General features: G+C 37.9%; 1 protein-coding gene across 2 annotated transcripts in view; it reads right to left on the minus strand.

Annotated features, from left to right (window-relative positions):
* Positions 1 to 20,155, minus strand: part of ATE1 (arginyltransferase 1) — an 82,892-nt gene that overhangs the window by 14,602 nt on the left and 48,135 nt on the right. For both annotated transcript variants that reach the window (XM_010003974.1, XM_010003975.1), the window contains exon 10: positions 3,151 to 3,271. In XM_010003974.1, coding sequence (XP_010002276.1) covers positions 3,151 to 3,271 — 121 coding nt within the window. The remainder of the gene's footprint in view (positions 1 to 3,150; positions 3,272 to 20,155) is intronic.

The following is a 20,155-nucleotide window of genomic DNA, read 5'->3' on the forward strand; positions in this document are numbered from 1 at the left end:
GGTCTTATGAATTTCTCAAATTGAACAGACAACAAAAAGGAAAAATCTGTTCTAAGGCATGAGTAATTGAGGCACAACTGGTAATTAAACCAAAACTTTTACAAACTTGACCTTTTATCCATGAATGCTGAGAATTGGTATTGGAATTCCCCCCCTCCAGTAACAGATGGTTTGTAATAAATGTTAGAACTGCACATGAAGAGCCTACTAGCAGTTTATTTAAATATCAAATTTGAGCATTTCCTGGCACAAGACCTCATCCCTGTCTCTGACTGGAGTGTTTTGAGGTTAAGTAAGGTTGAATCTCATTACACTGGACAGAAGCAGTAAAGAGTTTGACCTGTTTCAACTATCAGGAACCCACAATTTGCCATTCTAAACAATAAAAAGTTATCATAATTCCTATCATTACTTTTTAAATTTATTAACTGTTAGACACTTTTTTAGACTTATCTCTATGGTATAAAGAGTTAAGAACTTTGTTCAGCTTGTCTGTCCTCTCTTCTGCATCCTCCAGCTCTTAACAAAAGCATTAGATGTCACAGGAGACTGAAAACAATAACACTTTACTACCATTTGAAAATGCTTAAGCTTGGGATAAGTACATAATGCAAAACAGGCAAAAATCCTCTGCAAATATCAACATTTCTGATACTTTAGAAAAATGTTGCTAATTTTTGTGAGCATCTTTTTTCCCCCTTTTTAAAATATTTTTTTTTCCAAAGAAAAAAAGAAATCTGATTATAGGGAGGAGCTCAGCCAGGTAATGTGTATGAACAGTCAGAAAAACTTTTCATATTGCAGAGGCTTGGAAGCTCAGAGCATGTAATACCCTTTACTGAAGCAACACTCTCCACTGTTCTATAATGCGTTTTCATCACCTGCAACATGAACATTTACTAGGTTTTTAAGGGAAAAGGAGTTAAAAAATTGCCAAACATGATGATCAAACTGGTATGAGGCAATGTTTCAGAAATTTTGTGACATTACATATCATATTAAAAGATGACCTTTTCCAGTGCCTGTTTTCTTGCCCCGGGGAGCAATACAAGTCACACTATTTCTCCCAGTTGTTTATTGGATCTGGTTATTGCCACAGTTTCTACATTGAAGTCCCACTCCTGATAAATCATGACCTACTTAACTGACATAATTACAGACAGTATTGTAGAAAGCTGATTCATGAGGAATAAAACACACCATCATTCCTATTGTTCTTCCTTAAATTCACTGTAACTGCATTAAACTCATATTACTGACTATTGTACAGAGCAAAGAAATAAGAATGAAACTGATTTTCCTGGTGAGAAATAGCTTCCTTAGAGCTAGCAACTATTTAAACCTCAAATGACTCTAAGCTCACAGCAGGTCTAGTGCATTTCAACGTGTAGCTATGTTTTAATTTCCTTAAACCACAGGACATGTCACAGTTCCAATAGTGTCTGCAGTGAGATATTTTGTGCTGATAAATGATACAGTTTTATATCCTCCAGTTTCCAAATGCATGGTATCCCCCAGGAATTCCACAGAACCAATAAGATGATGCTCCTTTGCTTTTACAGGGTTAGCACCTTAAAAGGCAATAATTGTGATTTTTGCACTTCAATTAATTTGCACTTCCTTCTGAATAACAAGAGTATCTTGAACACTGTTGGCCTCCAAAACCATTTCCTTGCTTCCTCCTACCTTTGCCATTTTTCTCTAATTTCCTCTCACCAATCTAATGATGATTCTAGTTGCTCAAGACACGATGTGCCAAGTGTTTAAATCTCATTAAAAGCTCTGCATTGATGGTGACAGGTACTCTTTTCAAAGAGCATCCAAGCCCTGCTCCCCAGTCTACTTCCCGCAGGGCTGCCTGCACAATCTCTAAAGAACATTCTTTATTTGCAGAACTTAATTCTGCTACCAAAACTTTTAAATCGATATCTGTATCTAAAAATGTACTTGAACCTCATTTTTGTAGTATTTATAATTATTATCTTAGCCTTTCATTTGACCAACCAAGTCACTGCATAAATGGTAATATGCACAGGATGAGAAAGAGTGAGGAACTAGAGCAGCTTTTCCAGAAGTTCACAATCCTCCTTAAGTGTTCATGTCCCTTCAAATTCTTTTAATTTCTCTACATCCTGTCCTTGACCAGCTAGAGAATGAAAACTACTAAACCACAGCCATAAAAAATAAAAAAGAACCCAGCAGCTCTTGACAGCTGCTCCAACTCAGACACAGGTAAATCTGTACTTCGATGGCTCAAAACAGACCAAGGTTTTACATACTCCTGAGCTTAATCACTGACATCTCTGGATAATATCACAGGTTTTCTCAACTGTTCTTCAGAGGGGCAAGAGAAAATTTCAAGATGATGATATTCAGCAATTGGCAACTAATGAAAAAACCTAATCAGTTTTTTGTTTTCCACCCACGCATCACAGCAAGTGTTCTCTAACATAGCTCCCCTGTGCCTGGAATCCACTCACAGAATCAATAGTTAAAGCAAATACAGGTATTATTATTTTTTATTCCATTTGCCTGTATTGTTTTATAGTATGTATTACATGCTGGACAGTAATACTTCTGACCATTCTGTGCTGGCAAATCCTTAAGTACCTATTTTATAGAATGCAAAAAGCTACGTCCCATCTACTTCAAGATGTTGAAGGTGTTTCTGATGTTCATTGTAGTCTTTAAATTCACTGACAAATAGTTAAAACAAAATCTACCACTTTGCTCCTTAACAAAAGCACTTGATGCCTTTAAGCTTCTCCATCCCTTTCACTTTCCTGCATTGATTCTAATTTCCTTCCTTTGTGCATTCATCAAACTGGAATCTAAGGGAGGAACAATTATTGGCCAGACTTTGTTCACGCACAAAATTGCAAATGTAATTAGCTGAAAGGCAGCAACACGTGCTCCTTGAACTTCATATACATAGTCTGTAAAATAATGTACTTAAAATTTGTATTGCCTATTTTATTTTAAATGATAAAACACTCTGTGTGCTCACACTTGCTGGAGGAGCTGTGATTGTGACTTCTATTTTTTCTCTTTACGGATCAGATTTCCATAATGCTTCAGCAGCAGAGGATACCAACACCTTATCAAGCCAAGACAGACAATTTACAGACCTATCATTGCTTGTAAACTTACCTGCCTTTACATCCTGGTTGAATCGACAGTATTTTGAATGCTCGAGCAGGGGCAGACATTGCTCAATAGGAGTCCAGACGTAGGTCTCAGGGCACAACAGATCAGAGGGCTTGTACTGACACTGGGAAGGAAAAAAAGGAGGAAAATAAAAGATAAAAAATTAGTCATATTAGTTGCACAGGAACACTCTGGCTACAACTTTCCAGATTTTCCTATGAGCAAGGAATAGTTTTAATCTAATCTACACCAAATGAGTCAGGACCAGGCTTTCTCCTGTGCAGGAATTTCAGCACCATCTCAGGAACACAAACTTAACCTTGGCACTTGAGGAAACATGATGCATTTTTATGGTATCCACAACGAACTACACGAGTTTTGGCTTTGCTGACTGAAACTCCATATTTCAGTTATCCTCTGGAGTTCTGCTGAGCTGGTGCAGACACTAAAAAACTCAGCACCTCCAAAAGCAGCTTGTCTCAAGCATTGCTCATTCTAGCAAATAATGGGGGCCCCCCAAAAAAATCCAACAGAATAAAACCTCCTAGCAGTAGGCAGGATGCTATTTTTTTTGCATTAGTGATGGAGTATTTTGTTCATTGCTACTTAAATAGTTACATTTTCTTTTTAATATATGGAGTTTTTCCTGGAATAGCTTACAGGTAATTAATAGTGAAGTTCTACTATTCTTTATTGATTTATTTAAAAAGTATTCTTTGCAGACATTTCCAGAGACTAAACAGCCATAATTATTTTCCCTTTAGCTACACAGAAAATCACCACCTCAGCAATAATAACCTCCTCTAATCAGATCTTCATTCTATTTAAAATAAAATTATTCATTAGCCTTTAAGTTCAGTCAAAAACCCATCTTTGAGCCATCACTCCTTTAAATCCATACCCTTTCAACATTCAGAGCCATATGGTGGAAACAGAAAATCAATTTAAAACTGAAAATTCATTTCACATATCAGCTTGAAAAACAGCCATACAATAAACAGAATGAGAAAGTTCAAGGATCTCAGTTACAAAGCTCTTGAGGCAACAGTTAAGGACTAGGGCTTATAAGAAGTGACACTGCAGTGGATAGAATGAAGAATTCTTCATATCAATTCCTTCAAACAGGTAATGAAGGTGACCATCTTGATATTGATTCCAACACCTGCTATGAAAAAAAGGGCAAACTGGTCTCAAGTGAAGCTGACCAGTGTTTGGGAAGTAATATAGATGAGTACTGTGACTACTGCAGTCTGGTGCTAGAGACATCCCTGAAAAGCTGCATTTACAAGCTCTACTCTTCTTCTTTGAGACACATCTTTATGCAGCAACACCCAATTTCAGAGAATCAGAAGCAGCACTTTTTGAATGTTTGCAGAGATTCCCAATTCCTTTCATTTGCTTACTGTTCAGACACTGGCCCAGGATGCCCAGAGAAGCTGTGGCTGCCCCATCCCTGAAGCGTTCAAGGTTTGGATGGGGCTTGGAGCAACCAGATCTAGTAGAAGGTGTCCCTGCTGATGGCAGGAGGGTTGGAAGTAAATGAGCTTTAAGGTCCTTTCCAACCCAAACCAGACTGTGATTCATTCTGTGATTAAATATTTAGAGTAGACTTATTTTCTTTCCATTTTATTTCCCACCATCTGTAAACTGTTAAGTAAGAAATAGAAAAATTATCTCCAATAAAAGCCAAGTTACATCTGTCTGCATGAAATAAACCAAAACAGCAACCGAGCTTCATGCTGAATCTTGTCAAATACCTGATGTATCTGTCTAAAATGAGTTGGTATATCTCTAGTCTTTTCATTTGAGAAACATCCAGAACTGACTAGTAACTACCGTTGCTGTTGTTGCTTTTTTTCTTAATTAGATGCAAATTTCCATAAGAAGTTACAGCAATATTCCTCCAATTCCAGGGAAAAACTTAAACCTCAAGACCTTAGAAAATCCTCTAAAGCCAGAAAATAGAAATGACATTATTAAATAAGCTGCTTTGAAATGTCTTGCTATCTAAACATAAACAGTTGAAAGGTATGTGAAGGTAATGCTTACAGAACACTTTCAGTCACCATTACTCAGATGAAATAATTTAAGGACTTGGGGAAAAAAATATATGCCTTTCCAGTCAGATGTCAAAAAAATATATAAAAAATTAGAACATAATCACTTGTTGATTTAAAGACTTTTTCTCCACTGGCCAAGAAGGCAGAAATGGCCAAGCAACCATCGTTCAGAACTGTCACTTAAGCACAGAAAGGACAAGGAGTCCATTTAGTCTTCCCTAGTATGCTCACAGGTGAGTAAAGATTGCTCAGCCAGCTACAGTCTTCCCAGCAGATACTGCCCCTACATCCTGAAATACCTCACATCTGTCAATCCCACACCTGACAACTGTACCACTACCCAGCCTTATTCTAAATTTTCCAGTTACTTCTTGTAATGTCAAATTCCGCCAGAAAACATGATGTATAAAACCAACTGCACAGCAGCATTACCTGGTTGGTTATAATAAAAAAGAACTTCTTCAGTACTGAGCAAAACAGTAATGGGAGAATTTTATTATTCCAGGCAATGCTTCAGTATTTATTTTAGGCCTCAAAACACCCTCCTTAGGAGGAAAAAGGGAAGCTATAGTTCTGAGTTAACTTCCTTTAGATGTTTAGATGTTCCAAAATTCAGAATCTTGTTAATAAACTTCCCTGAAGATGTTTGAGGCTGAGGTGATGACACATTGGAAAGAGGTACCACTGATGAGTGACACAAAGTGTAACTAGAGGTAAAAAATGAAACAAGCCATTTATGCTGTTCAATGTCTTCCCTTTAAAAGAGTATTTCCAAACATACTATAAGATATTTCTTCCATAAAGACATTTTATTTAATCTACTGGTTAAACCTTCACTCCATGACTCATTCTATGGAGGAAGTGGGAACATGGAGACATCCAGAGGCAACTTTCCTAATGAACAGTGTTGGCACTGTCTCTATATTGATAGATTTGAAAAGGGAATCCACAGAGTTTGTTCAATGAAACACAATCATTTCAAAGGGGTTTCATCCTTCTTTTTATTTCTCCCTTAAGACCTTACTCTCAATTTATTTACTTTCTTAAAAATGCTAAGAACTCAGCATGAAAATAAACAATTAATCCACCTACCTCCCACCATTCCCTTATTCCTAGACAGTGAAAAAATCTGAATGTAAGAACCCAGCCAGATTCCCATGTACAGCAGCATCTGCACTTCCAGAAAAATATTCAAATTTTATTATTCACTCCAAAACTATTACATCATCTTAAAAAAATAATTGCCTCTAAGCATACTATTTATATGCCTTCCTGATTCACAGCATACACCCAATGTAACTCTAAAACAGAAAAGGGATCTCCTGAAAGGGAACTGCTGCAGAACTGTTTATCTCAGTAGCAACTTCATCAGGTTTGTAAAACTGTTATTGAGATTCATTTCTCTTTGGATTCAGTTTAAATTAGCACACATTTCACACGTAATTCTGTCTACGCTAAAATTCCACAACTGAAAACACTTTGCTTTCTTTTCTCTCGTAATAAAGCAAGCTCTTGCACAGTAGCACTGTTTATGCTGTCCAGACCCTCTTGGGAATACTTAACTACAAGAGTTTCAACAAAAAGTATCATCTGACAGACCATCCCTAAGCACTCGTCTCACGTTTCAGCTTCTTCACTCTGACACCACCTGCTGCTGAAATGCACTGTCTTGTACACAGCGACCCCACATATTTCTGCTTGCACACCTACACTTTGTTGAGAAATAGCCAACAAGGTGTAAAATGTGCTATTTTGAAATGTTTTTGAAAATTGGAAAAAAAAACCCAAAACATTTGTCTAAAATGTCATCAGTTTTCACACTGTTTACATTTTCAGGGACATTCAGAAACATCTTACTTGAGATGGAATATTAACACATTTTGAGCTGTGGCTTAAAAAGTGGCTTAAAAACCACTGCAGGTCATACCAGATGTTCAAGGTGTACTCAAATATCCCATCTCTGGCAGTCAACAACAGGAAATTGTTGTCAATCTCAGTCAAGACTCAAAGAACTCCGTAAGCTTCAAATGCTACCCTACTAAGACTAAGACTCTTTGCAATACAGACCCTTTCACAAACAGATAACCTGAGTAAGGATGCATTTTGCCATTCAATAATCCTAAACAAGTGCTTTGACATACTTCAATTTGCAAACTGCAGTTCTGTTTTATGACTATCCCTACCTCTGTTACAGAAATGCAGTGAACAATCATTTTATTACCATACCATTCATGACTTGACAGTCAAATATGGCACCTCCATCAGTCTGAAGGGACCTAAATTCTTTCCTGCACCCTCTTCCCTCTTCAACCATCTTATTCCACCTGTCCTCTTTCCAATTTTCTCTCCTTTTAAACAGGGGGAGAGGACCAAATGGAAAAAACATCCAAACTGCCTTGTTCAAAGAGCAGGAGAGCACAGGACATAAAAAAAGATATAATGAAAACCAAAAGAAAAAACCTGACCTATCAAATGGCTTGATTAAAAAATTAGTAAAGCTGAGGAATTCCTGAGTATGTGGTTTCTTCTACCAAGTCAGCTCATTGCAATATAAATGTGACTTTGTTCAATAAAAAATACCTTCAAGAGGTTTTATTTTCACTTATGTTTGGGGCATTTTCCCTCCTATATAATATAAAGAGCCTTTAAGATACTCTCCCTTTTACTATCAGACATGTTGCCTTTTAATTGGAAACTTCTGGAAATAAATTTTACAGTGAGGCTGCCAAGCCTAAATTAATACTTCACACCATGATATTACTTGTTTTTGCAGTTTCCAAATCAGAATCAACCAGAACTTCTCTGAACTTTTGTTCCACAGGAAGGGCAAAGGTTTTAGGGAGACTTCAGTCTGGAGATTACTTTTTAAATATTTTGTAAAATCTGAGGGATTTGGTAAGCACTTGAGATGAAAAACACCAGCAGTGTTTGTTTTTGCAGTCTAAGTAAAATCTAAAATGTTCAAGTACTAAGAAAGAGAATAGCCTCAAAACTGAAGAAGGTCAAGAACCAGTAGCACTGAAAAAACAAAATAGGGAGGTTAAACACACATTTAATTCTTTTATCAGGTACAGTTTACATCTGTATTCTATTTTTTCACAATAAACCTATTGATCTCTTATTAAAAGTGAATTAAGACTGCCTTCATCTCCATTTCCAGCCAGCTGCTTAAAGAGGAGCTCTCAGCCTAGGTAAACAAAGTAAACCCAAATTATCAGCAACAATCCATTAGAGCGAGGCAGCGCCGCGCGGGAACGAGCCAGACTGCAGGTTTATTAAATTCAGTCTCTCCACTGAAAGACTACCCCACTGAAATCCCATCAGCAAAATACTACAGGCAGACCCTTGCTCCCTGATTTCACTACATAAACAGAAATAGATTTTATGGATCCCCAGGAGAGTCCTTGGCAAGTAACTCTAACTCCTGCCTATGCGCAGAGGGAGGATGGACAGCATCTGAATCCCTTTGTGCTTCCAACCCTCAGCACTCACTCACATGGGATCCTTCTGTGGAAGGTCTGAAAGATTGAAGAAAAACAAACAAAAACAACCTACACAAACTCACTCCCACCTCATAGTCACCAATTTTTAGATTTTTAAAAAAATAAATTAATAAAAACACAATCAAAAAACCCCTAAAATTATAGAAAAATTCAAGCAGCTTCATGTATCAAAGAGAGATGGCTGGGCTGGAAACTTCAGATTTATCATCAAATGTATTCAGCATATAAATGCAGACCAAAAAGGAGTTAAATCAGCCAATGCATACCAATCTAGACCAAAAAAGGAGTTAAATCAGCCAAGGTATACTTCACGGGTAACACACTGATTAAGTAACAAGTAGGATTTAACTGTGGAGTCCACAGCTGCATGTGCAGGCTGCCTGGATCCTGTACCCAGTGGGACAAACAAGCTGATTTTACAAAAACTGCAATCTTTGAATTACATAATCAACCTTTTTAGGGCCCATGAGCTGCATCTCTGAGAGCTTAGCCACCTTTCTGTTATTAAAGAAAAATGCATTGTAATCCCTGCCATTGTAATGTTAGGAATAATAACCAAAATTTATTTTCTAGTTGATAAAATTCAAACTAGTTTTGAGAAGTACAGAAAATGCAAGGGAAATATTCCTTCCTGTTCAAAAAGCTGTGCTGTTTCTCATTCTTTTAGTTACATTATCAGAGGGATAAAAACCTGTGTAATGGGTATTTTACAGGCCAGCCCAGGGACCTGTAACACACTTCCCAATGCATCTTAAAAACAGAAATGTAGAACAAATGCTCAGATTCTCTGATATTGCTTGACTTCCTGTAAAAGAAATGCCAATATTTCAAGTTGTATTTCAAACAGAAGTGTATCAACATGCATTTAGATCAGTTAATTTGTCATAACATGACTTTTTTGCTATTTTGTTTTTAAACGTGGCCCAACCACCTTCAAACTGACCAAAGCAATGGTCACATTTGCCAACTCTCATTTATTTTCTGTTCATTTCCTAATTCAATGTGAAGTGTAAACAGAAATAACCAATGATAAACAGTTTTCAAGGAGAAAATAGTTATGGTGTTAGTTTCCAACATGTGTTACAACTAGTAGGAAACAAATAGTTCCCTAAAACTGCACATTCATACTCAGGTGGTTCTTCACTCAAGATAAAAATCGTTAGTGTTTTGGAAGGTTTTCATAGTGTCCATCAGGTAAATTAAGTATCTTGGTTAAGTGTAAAGCAGATTGAGATAAAAGACAAAAAGGAAGACAGCCAAGATTCACATGCAACATCCTACAACTATCATGCCATTAATTGGCCATTAACTGTCTACATATTCTTAACCCACCACAATAATTAATCTAAAATTTCACTCTGATTTAAGGCAAATCTCAGCACTCTACTTGCCTCTGGTGGTCTGCATGGAAAGACTTATGAGAAAAATAATTTCCCCCTCTTCCCTTGAAACACTTTCAGAAAGTATTACCCTTTGTTTTCCTAACTCATGCCATTCCTAGGAATCTCCTGAACTGCTGGGGTTCTGCTAGCTTTATAACTCAAGGTACACTCTAAATAGCTGTTTTCACCTCATCCTTTTTCATAAAAATAATCTGAAATATTTAACACTTTCTAGTTTACTTTTGAGGCTGAAAAAAGGCTAACAGGTCTGAAGAGGCTCATGGGGTGCTAGAGAAAAAACTGCTTTTTTTTGAGGAAGATGGGGAAAAATTGGGACAGGTTTGTTTCCTCTCTCCCCCTTATTCTCTCTGTCCAGCTCTTCTTCCCCCTTCTATTATTATCTTTACCTCCATTTGCTGACTATAACAAGCAAAGGGAGGCTGTGGATGTTTATGTGGCATAACCCCAGCTCTGAAGGGCTCCCCATGAATACCCAAACGTGCCACCAGTAAGATCCAGGAGGCCAAGCAAGTGCTGCTCCAGATAACCTGTGATCCATGACCAAACAGATGCTGTCAGCCTCTCCAACACCACCATGCAAATCGATGAGATAATTCTGGCTCCAAGTTTAAAAGTGAACAGTACTTAATATGTTCAAGAGACTTTTGCTTTCCTGTCACAGAGGGCTGCAGGGCGGGCATTTATCACCTCTGCTTTATCAGCTTGGGATGCAACCAGCCAGAGCTGAAGATAAGGCACAGCTCTGGGCATACTCTGGCAGCCACTTTCAAGCATTTTTCCCTCCTCCAAGACTTCTTGCCAAGAGTTTGTTCTTTTTCATTTCTAAAGACCTGTAAGTGAGGGTTTTCCATTGCTTGCTGTAAGCAACTAAAGCCACTCTGCTTGAAGTCACCATATTAAAGCCACTGAATCTGAAAATAAAGCCAGGGCTTAGGCTTGCAGAAAAGGGGGGAAATCAGTGTTCAGGAATTACATCATGAAAACTACACTTTTAACGTTTCCTTGACAACAAACATATTTAAATGAATACTAATGAAAAGATAATTTAAAGATAACTTTTGCAGGGGGGTGTTTGCCAGTCTTTTATGTTCATACTGTTTGCAGTTTGAGACCTACTCAAGCCAGCGGGTGTCTAGTGTGTAGTAAAGTTTCTGAACTTGGACACAAGCCACTAAACATCTGTGCCTATTCCCACCCCATACCTGTTCTCACTCATCTTTTTTTTTTTTTTCTAAGAAAGATGGATGGATAGATACATACAAACAAGTTTTACATTTAGTGTTTTTAGATTTCAGGAAGCTTAAGTCTAGTGTGAGTAAAGTTTCTGAACTTGGACACAAGCCACTAAACACATCTGTCCATTCTCCCCCCATACCTGTTCTCACTCATCTTTTTTTTTTTTTTCTAAGAAAGATGGATGGATAGATACATACAAACAAGTTTTACATTTAGTGTTTTTAGATTTCAGGAAGCTTAATCTAAACAGCAAATGCTACCAGGCTGAATTTGCAGGAGCATTTTACAAGCTCTTCTTTGAAAACAACCCCAACTTCATACCCTCTTTGGTAGCAGAGAGATGGGGAAAACCATTCAAAATTCTCCTCCCTTACCAGATCCCTCTCCAACTACACTTCTCAGTCACTCCTGACTTCCCAAATTGCCACTGTCTCCTCAACACAAGGTATTTACTCAGAGTTTCTAAGTATTTATTAAGAGTTTCTAGTTTGTACAATAGAAGCACTGTACTAATTCTGCTCTATAATTTTTTAATTTTCTTTTTAGGTTTGAGCTGGGAGAATGATATAAACAATTCAACATTGCTCTTTCACTTTGGAGATGCTGTGTGATAAATAAAAATACACATAAATCAGAGCACAAAACCTGTGCAGTAACAGGCATAAGGCTGCTCCAAGTGAGGTATATGGTGTGCTATGCTGGAGAGAGAACACTGCAAAACACTACAAAATGGTCCGTTCAAGACCAATAAGGAGCATTATTTACGCTAATAATAATAAAATAGTTATTTTACCCTGGCTCCAGACTTTTGATGACAGAAACAGCAAGTTTCTGGATCCTGAACTTCCCTTAGCTGGCTGACTATTTATCTAAAGCTGAAATAATAATATTCAAATGACAGACAAGTATGAACACAACTCTTGAAACTGAAAACAAAGAGAAATATTACAAGCATGTAGCTACTCAAAAAAGCTTCCATAAAGTTAGGACCACATTTTAAGCATGTTTTCTAAGCACTTTTACATCATCAAATTATTTGCCTTTTTGTGTTTCCCAAGGTTATTTTTTTTATTATTATTTCTTGGGGTTTTTTGGTTGGTTTTTTTTTGCTTCTATCTTTCAACCTGTGCTGCACACAATGGCCTTTTATTAAAATAGAGCATTGAAACAAAGTTTAGCTTTCAGTGTTGGGACATCAACTTTGTGTTTGACATACAAAAAAAGAAAAGATGCTGATATGGGATGGTACTGACAGGAAAACCATTCTGTACATTCCTGACTGGAATTGCAGAGACTGCCACCAAGAATATTAAATATTAAAACAGTGCATAAAACAATTGTCATTTTATTTCTCTCATTTACTAATATTTAATATCAGTGATACCAAATGGGCAGAATAGGGACACCGACACCAGCCTGAAATTCTAAATAATGTTTCAAATTCAAGACGTATTTGTACACATTTACAAACTGAGATTCCCTATGGAATTGAAATAGCCATCTGTTAAAAAAAAATTACAGGAAAAAAACCTATATGATGGTGTGGTTTCAAATAAAATATATAAAAGCAGTTAGCATTTACTGGAAATTGCCATTGAACACCCAGTTTCAGTGAATTAAAGATTGCACCACATGGACATACTTGTGAAACTGAAAGGTAGTACCCATCCTGAAATATCACTCAAGAATCCTAAAAAAAGCAGCACAGTTTGAAAAAGCCTGAGTGAAAACTGTAAGAAAGAAGAGTTCAGCTCATACATTTGATGAATATTAACTTCTCTTGAATTGTAGCCAACTTCTTCAGCAACTTAAAAAGATATCAACTATGTTACAGGAAAAATAAGTTACATGTTTTGTCCTTTTACTTCAAAAAACAAAGATCCTGGGGAATAAAAATCATATCATATCATAGCTGAAATGGATCTTGTTTACTTTAAATCTGCTGAAGGAATTCTTAAGGAGACCCTAGCATTAAACTTGGAATGAGAAGATAAAAAAACTATGACAAAAAGATAAAAACCAAGTAGGGGCCTCAGGAGGAATGCTTCATTAGAGACAAACCAACTATGTTGACTTTGGTCTATCTCAAAAGGGGTTTATTTTGGCAGCTGTGAGAAGCAAAGGGAATTTAAAAAAAAAGTGAGTGTTCAATCATGTGGATCCCATATCTTTCCATATCTTTTCTTGAGTAGTTACCATAAACTGACAATATTTGAGTTCATTACATTAAATGTATTAAATTAAGTATTGGGGTTTATTATATTTAACATACAGTGAAATAATCACAGGAAAAATATGCACAACTTAATATATCATACTCTTTATCCTTTATAGTTACATACACAAAATTGTTACACTGATATCAACTAGCATTAAAAATTCATTACTACCTCACTAGCTGGAGCCAAATCTAGAAGAACAGCATTAATCTGAGCAGCTTACAGACATACTCTGCAGGAAAGTTAAATTAATGCCCTGTCAAAGGGGCTTCTACTATCTCATTATCAAAGTAAAAACACTACAGACCATGTTTATTTAATAGAAAATAATATATATATATTCAGACACGAAATTAAATTGACAGAATTTAAATGAAAGTGAGCATGTTTTGAAATACTTTTTCTGTCCAACTGCACAGGGAACTAGAACATTAACATCTAGCTGAACTAAACCACCAGCACAACAGGAATGGGTGTGAGGGCAGGGTGCATATTTTTTATTTTATTTTTTTAAAAAAATTGCCTGTGATTAGGATGTAGCAAAAAGTGCAAATTAACTTTTTAATGATTAAAAAAATTAGGGACTAAAGCTGCTGCCCTTACTCATATGATTCCCTTCAACTCAAATGTGTTTTTTCTCAACTTTTAAAGCAATAAACTCCCTGACTAATTCTAAGGATGACACAAGTGAAAAGCAGGCATATTCTACAGCAAGACACAGCAGTTGTTCTTCAGGTATCAATCAAGGCTCCAATTTACTCTTTTTATACATGCATAAGACATGCATTGCTCCTGCAGCTTAACCCAACCGTAGCTTCTTGGCTTCTGGCTAAAACTGCTCACTGCTGTGAACTGACAGGGAGTACAGAAACCTGCATTTCTTCCTGTCCATGAACTTCTCTCTATTCTTAACTCTTTTGAGTATTCTCTGCCTGGATGTCTATCTGCAGATCAACCTCTCCATTACAGCTGCTCTGTTCTGTGATTATTTCCAAGACTTTGTGCCATTTTCCCCAGCAAGCACCAGTGCTCATCAGTGTCCAAGCCTTCCCCACCTTCCCTAGCAACTCTCCAAAGACTCTCTCCTCCAGGAGTTTTCTCTGGAGCCCCAAACCTTCTCTTCTTTCAGCTTGAAAACTCAACCCTTTATCCCCCTCAACCAGCCTTTCTTTTACTCATGATGTATCTCTGCATTACCACTATACCCATCACCCCACCACAGGTGACACAACCTCTGTACTGGACTTTCCCAAACTCTTGCTTCTGCCTCTAATAGGGTTTCCAAAAACTCAGCCAGAAACACACAGAATTTGCCAAATTTCTATTCAGACAACACTCTGAGGGCAAGAAAATAAGACCTACCCAGGGAAGTCTGGGCTGGTGGTAGCCTTATACTGAATAAATACTTTCATACTCCATGCTCAGCTACTGACTCGGTCTGTGGAATATCTGAAGACATAATAAATACTAGAATAATTGACAGCTTCTCAATTTGTGAAACACTGACAGTCACGAGTTTTAATATACTCCTAATTCAGAATGAGATGCAAGATGGTGGTTTTAGATTAAAATATGCTAGGTGGGATTTTTAAGAGTATTTATACCACTGAGGCAATGAATCATGTTGAAAAGCAATGCCACTTTAAAACCTGCCACTCCGACTTTTAAACTTCTATTTTCTTTCACACATCTGAGAAATCATATTCTGAGTGATAATTTAGGAGTATCAGATTTTTAATTTCAAGGCTTTCTATCAAATATATGGTAGATGTTTTTTCAAGTCCAACAATAAAAACCAAGAATAAGCCAAATACTTTAGCCATTAAACACAACATTGAAAAAACAATTCCAGCAACAGTGGAACATTTACAGAAACAAGTGTTAACAGTAATATTAGTTTATTAGTAAAAATTTAATTTCTGCTGAATCTTGACTAAATAATATTGTGAAACTGAAGTTGACACATCCTTAACACAATTATATTATTCAGCCTAAAAATCTGAAAGAGAAAATAAAGCAAAGGTAAAGCTCAGTGTTTAAATGTCTACAGTTTACATTATCAGGACAGAGTATCACCCCTCTGTCAAAAAATCTAAATTTACTTGTCTCGCCTACATCTGCAGATTAAAAAAACGAATAAATATACAAAAGGCTTTACCACAGTATTCCAAGCATGTGTTAGAACTTAAACCTCAAGAACAAGGAAAGCAACAAGCCATCTGTACAAAGGATCAAAAAGTACCTGTATAAAAATTCCAAGCCACCAAAAGAAGCGCACTCTGAAAGAACTTTATTGTCCCTAAAAATGTTTATTTTCGTAGCAGGTTTTTATTCATTAAATAAGCATTCTAATTTTAGGTCCCTTTTGTTTGTTGAGTGTTTGCTAAACAAGCCTGCTTTGTTTGCTGGGAGTGGAGTCACTGTAAACACTGGCTCTGTGTGCTCTGTGAGGAGCCCAGTCCTCAGCAGGAGCTCATCCTCCTCCACCTTGGGACCACCTCAGCTTGTGGAGCTCACCAAGCACAGGGCTGAACTGCAGCCAGCGTTGATCTCACTGCCTTCACATGAGCCAAAAATTCTGTACGTTAAGGATGTGTCAGTGTTGGGACACCTATTGCAAGGGCCAAAACCCCAACGCTGCAGAAAGCAGGACCCAAACTGGCACCACACCCCACACCAGCCTCTGTTCACCTTCTCCACCTCAAACCTGGGAAACAGGCTGTAGCTGCATCAGCTGCCAGAAAAAATACTAAACTGGGAGAGCCCTCAAGTTTCTGAGCTTCAATGCATTTGAGTCTCTCTGGGGCCAATGCTAAATGTAAGAAAGGGGCGAAAGGATCCAAATACAGGAACACTAAACAATTGTAGGAATAAGACATAGAAAATATGGAAGATGCATTGAATTTTTGCCAAGCTTTTTCTCAGGGAATAACAACTGCCTGAGGATATAATATAGTGAAAATAATAATATGCTTTCGACATGTTATTTTTGACATTGACTTGTGTTTGCAAACTCCTCCATATGTTAATGAAATCTGTCTTCTTCATTATAAGCAAAATATTAAACTCATATTACTGGAATTCTTGTCAAGTAAGTCCATCTTTATTACACAAAAGTGAACAAAATGAGATTATAGTAGCAAAGTCTGCAGTGTAATTACTCTGTATGCAGATTTTGCATTTATTAGCAATGCAAATGCACATGTGCACACTCATGGCTCTGTAAGTGCCCAACACTGTTGTCATAATTGGTTAGAACAGGCTCACTGTGATCACAGAATCATAGAAATATTCAGGTTGGAAAAGACCCTTGGGATCACCAAGTCCAACCATCATCTCTACAAAGTTCTACCCTAAACCATCTCCACCAACACCACATCCAAACGACCCTTCCACACATCCGGGGATGGTGACTCAGCCACCTCCCTGGGCAGCCTATTCCAGTGTCTAACTACTCTTTCTGTGAATTCTTTTTTCCTAATGTCCAGTCTAACCCTACCCTGTTGCAGCTTGAAGCCCTTCCCTCTTGTTCTGTCACTAATTACCTGTGAGAAGAGACCAGCACCAGCCTCTCTACAATGACCTTTCAGGTAGCTGTAGAGACTGATGAGGTCTCCCCTCAGCCTCCTCTTTCTCAAACTAAACATTCCCAGCTCCTTCAGATCAGACTGATTCTCCAGGCCCTTTACCAGCTTTGTTGCCCTCCTCTGTACCTGCTCCAGCATCTCGAGATCTCTCTTGAATTGAGGTGTCCACACAACACAACACTCCAGGTGTGGCCTCAGCAGTGCTGAGCACAGGGGGACAATCACCTCTCTACTTCTGCTGGTCACAGTACTTCTAATACAAGCCAGGATGCCATAGGCATCCAAATGGTTACCATTAAAAAGTACACAAACATCTACATGCATGTTTAGGAAAACACAGTGTTTAACATTATGTATCCCCCAAGTCTTTCAGCTGAAACATCAACACTTCAGTTTTCTCTTACTGTCTGATGTTGGGAAACTGTTTTCTTTCTAATCACTATTACAGAAGAAAACAAGCTGGAAGACAAATGGACTGGATCAGTAACTACACCATGTGCTATGTTAAATCCTGATCATACTGAAACCTGGTAATTCAAGGGAATAATAAACATGCACCCAAATACAGGATTAGGTGGTGTATTCAGATTAGACCTGCATTTATAAAAATCAAGCACTTTTAAGTATTTTTAACAGTTTATAATCCTTACTTTTCAGAATTAAAATAATTAAAATTGCCCTGGCAATCACATTGCTTAATTTAAAAAAAAAAGAAAATCAATAAAGCTCCACACTGTATTTATGCATCTCTTGAAAGACCAAAGCAGTTCCATGCACTTCTATGCATTTCAACAGATTTCTAAAGTAAAGAGCAAAGTATCATCAATATTTAGGTGCCTGCCACCACATGCCAGTAAATATTGACACAAAAGCTTAATCCAGATCTACAAATCCACAGGACAGTAACCAAAAATGTTTCTATACTTTTCTGCCTCCAGTGCAGGTGGCATCTAAAGCTGCTTCTTGGCGCAGCATCTTGCCATGGGTGCTGGGGAACTCCTGCAGTGACAAGGCTTGGCAGAAGCATGGCACAGCCCAGCTCCCACCACCCACCCCCCACCCCTCACCCCCTGCAGAAGGTCTCCAGCTGCCTCTTTGGGAAAGTTTTCTTGGTATTGCTCTGTCCAAGCAACATGATACAGCCAGGAGCCAAGGATTTGGCTGTAAACCCATTAGGAGTTCATACATCTCAAGGAAAGAACAGTGTCTGCAGCTTTGGGAGACTCCCAGAAGGTTCACACTCACTCTGGTTTGTTGTTGCTCTAAAGACATGTAACCACCACAGAGGTAACAGGATTAAATAAAGACCATCTTATGGAGAATTTAGCCTACTGGAGATTTGAGATAGTTTTCTGGCAGTTTGTGACTTTTCCAACTTAATGGGTATTATCTCGAGGGATATTATCATCTCTTTTCTTGGACCATCACACTAACTTCTTCCCACATCATGAGTAAAGTAGATGAATGTGCAATCATTCAAAACTCCATCAGAAGGTGGGGCTGTTAGTACATGCATTGGAGGGCTAACAACTCAGTCATCAATGTGAGCAAGAAGATATTTCATGTACAGTTTCTTTACCCCACTGACTAGTCACTGTGCTTCTTAATCCACTAAACCATCATCAGCCACAAACAGTAGATACACTTCTGAGAAAGAAACCAGTTTATCTTCTGAAATCAACTTTCAGTCAGGGCTTATAAGCTCTATTACAAGCACACACTGATTTATGAGACACAGAGAGAATATTATCATGCAACACACAATGCACCAGTGCTGTCCTACGGCTCCCTTCTCAATGCCACACCTCACTTAGCAGGAATTGTGGTGAAGCAGCCCCAAAGCTTCTCCCTATCTCCCTTCCTGGTCCCTCCCTTCCCACCTGATCTCTCTGCACAGTATCCTCAGATTGCCCCAGGTAAGAAGAAAGGGCAGGATGGGACCAGCTCTCTGGCTCTCAACTGGCACAGCTTTTTGTTCAGTGTCCTTCACTGCTACTGTAAGATGCAAATGGAGGATGCCATGAGCAGCAAGCCCCCTCCCAAATATACTGTAATATCTCTTTGCTTTCCTCTCTTTTCCCCTGAATGGAAGATAATTAAAAGCAATTAATAGCAAGCTACACAGTGCCAACCAGTAAATCCTAAAGTGAAAGAATTTTTTTTAAAAATTCATAAAATAAATCGTGAGTCAACTTTACTAACCATATTAGCACTAAGTAGCCCTTCAGAACACTAGCCTCAATATCTTCAAGAAATAAATAACATCAGTGGAACAAAAAGCTCATCTTGTCTTCTGTCCATTCATAAAACAACACCACATTTGTGTGGGGGTGAACAGAGAACATGGTTCCTGTGTACTCTACAAACCCATTCTTCTTCAATTAGTTGACAATGGGATCGTTTTCATGTCCTTTTTTTTGCCATTCAAGCTCAGTGTTATTTGCAAAAACATTTTTACTCCAAACAAGACAGGAGAAGGAAGCAAATAGTACAATATTCTATTAAAAATACTATCTATTCCCTTGAAACCTCTCTAAGCATCCCCAAACTACCCTACACAAGTAGCACAGCAAATAACTTCTCTTAAAAGTTTCAATCACTCCTTTTAGAACAGTTTAGTTCAGCTATTCAGTTGAAAACAACCAAGTCAAGTTTTCAGCAGTGGTTTAACTCTCTCGCATCAGAAGTGGAAACCTCAGGACAGTACCTGAAAAGAGGGTTTTTGGGGGCTTTATTTCTGTTTCACACTCAAAAAACAAGAGTTCGCCAAATTCCCAGGTCTCACCAGGCTCTCCCGGTAATGTAACCTTTGAAAGCCTTTGGGAATTGATCTTATTGGATTAAGAAAAATCTTTAAAGAAGCTGTAACAACAATAATTCACTTCTGTCTCGACCCTCCTGCCCTGCTCTGTGCAACCCCTAAGAGCCCCAGTGCCCTCCTGAGAGTCATCATGAAAACCCAGCACCACCCAAGAGCCTGCCAGGCTGCACGAACCACAA

Source organism: Chaetura pelagica, unplaced genomic scaffold (assembly GCF_000747805.2).
Source record: "Chaetura pelagica isolate M959 unplaced genomic scaffold, ChaPel_1.0 scaffold248, whole genome shotgun sequence".
Taxonomy (NCBI): domain Eukaryota; kingdom Metazoa; phylum Chordata; class Aves; order Apodiformes; family Apodidae; genus Chaetura; species Chaetura pelagica.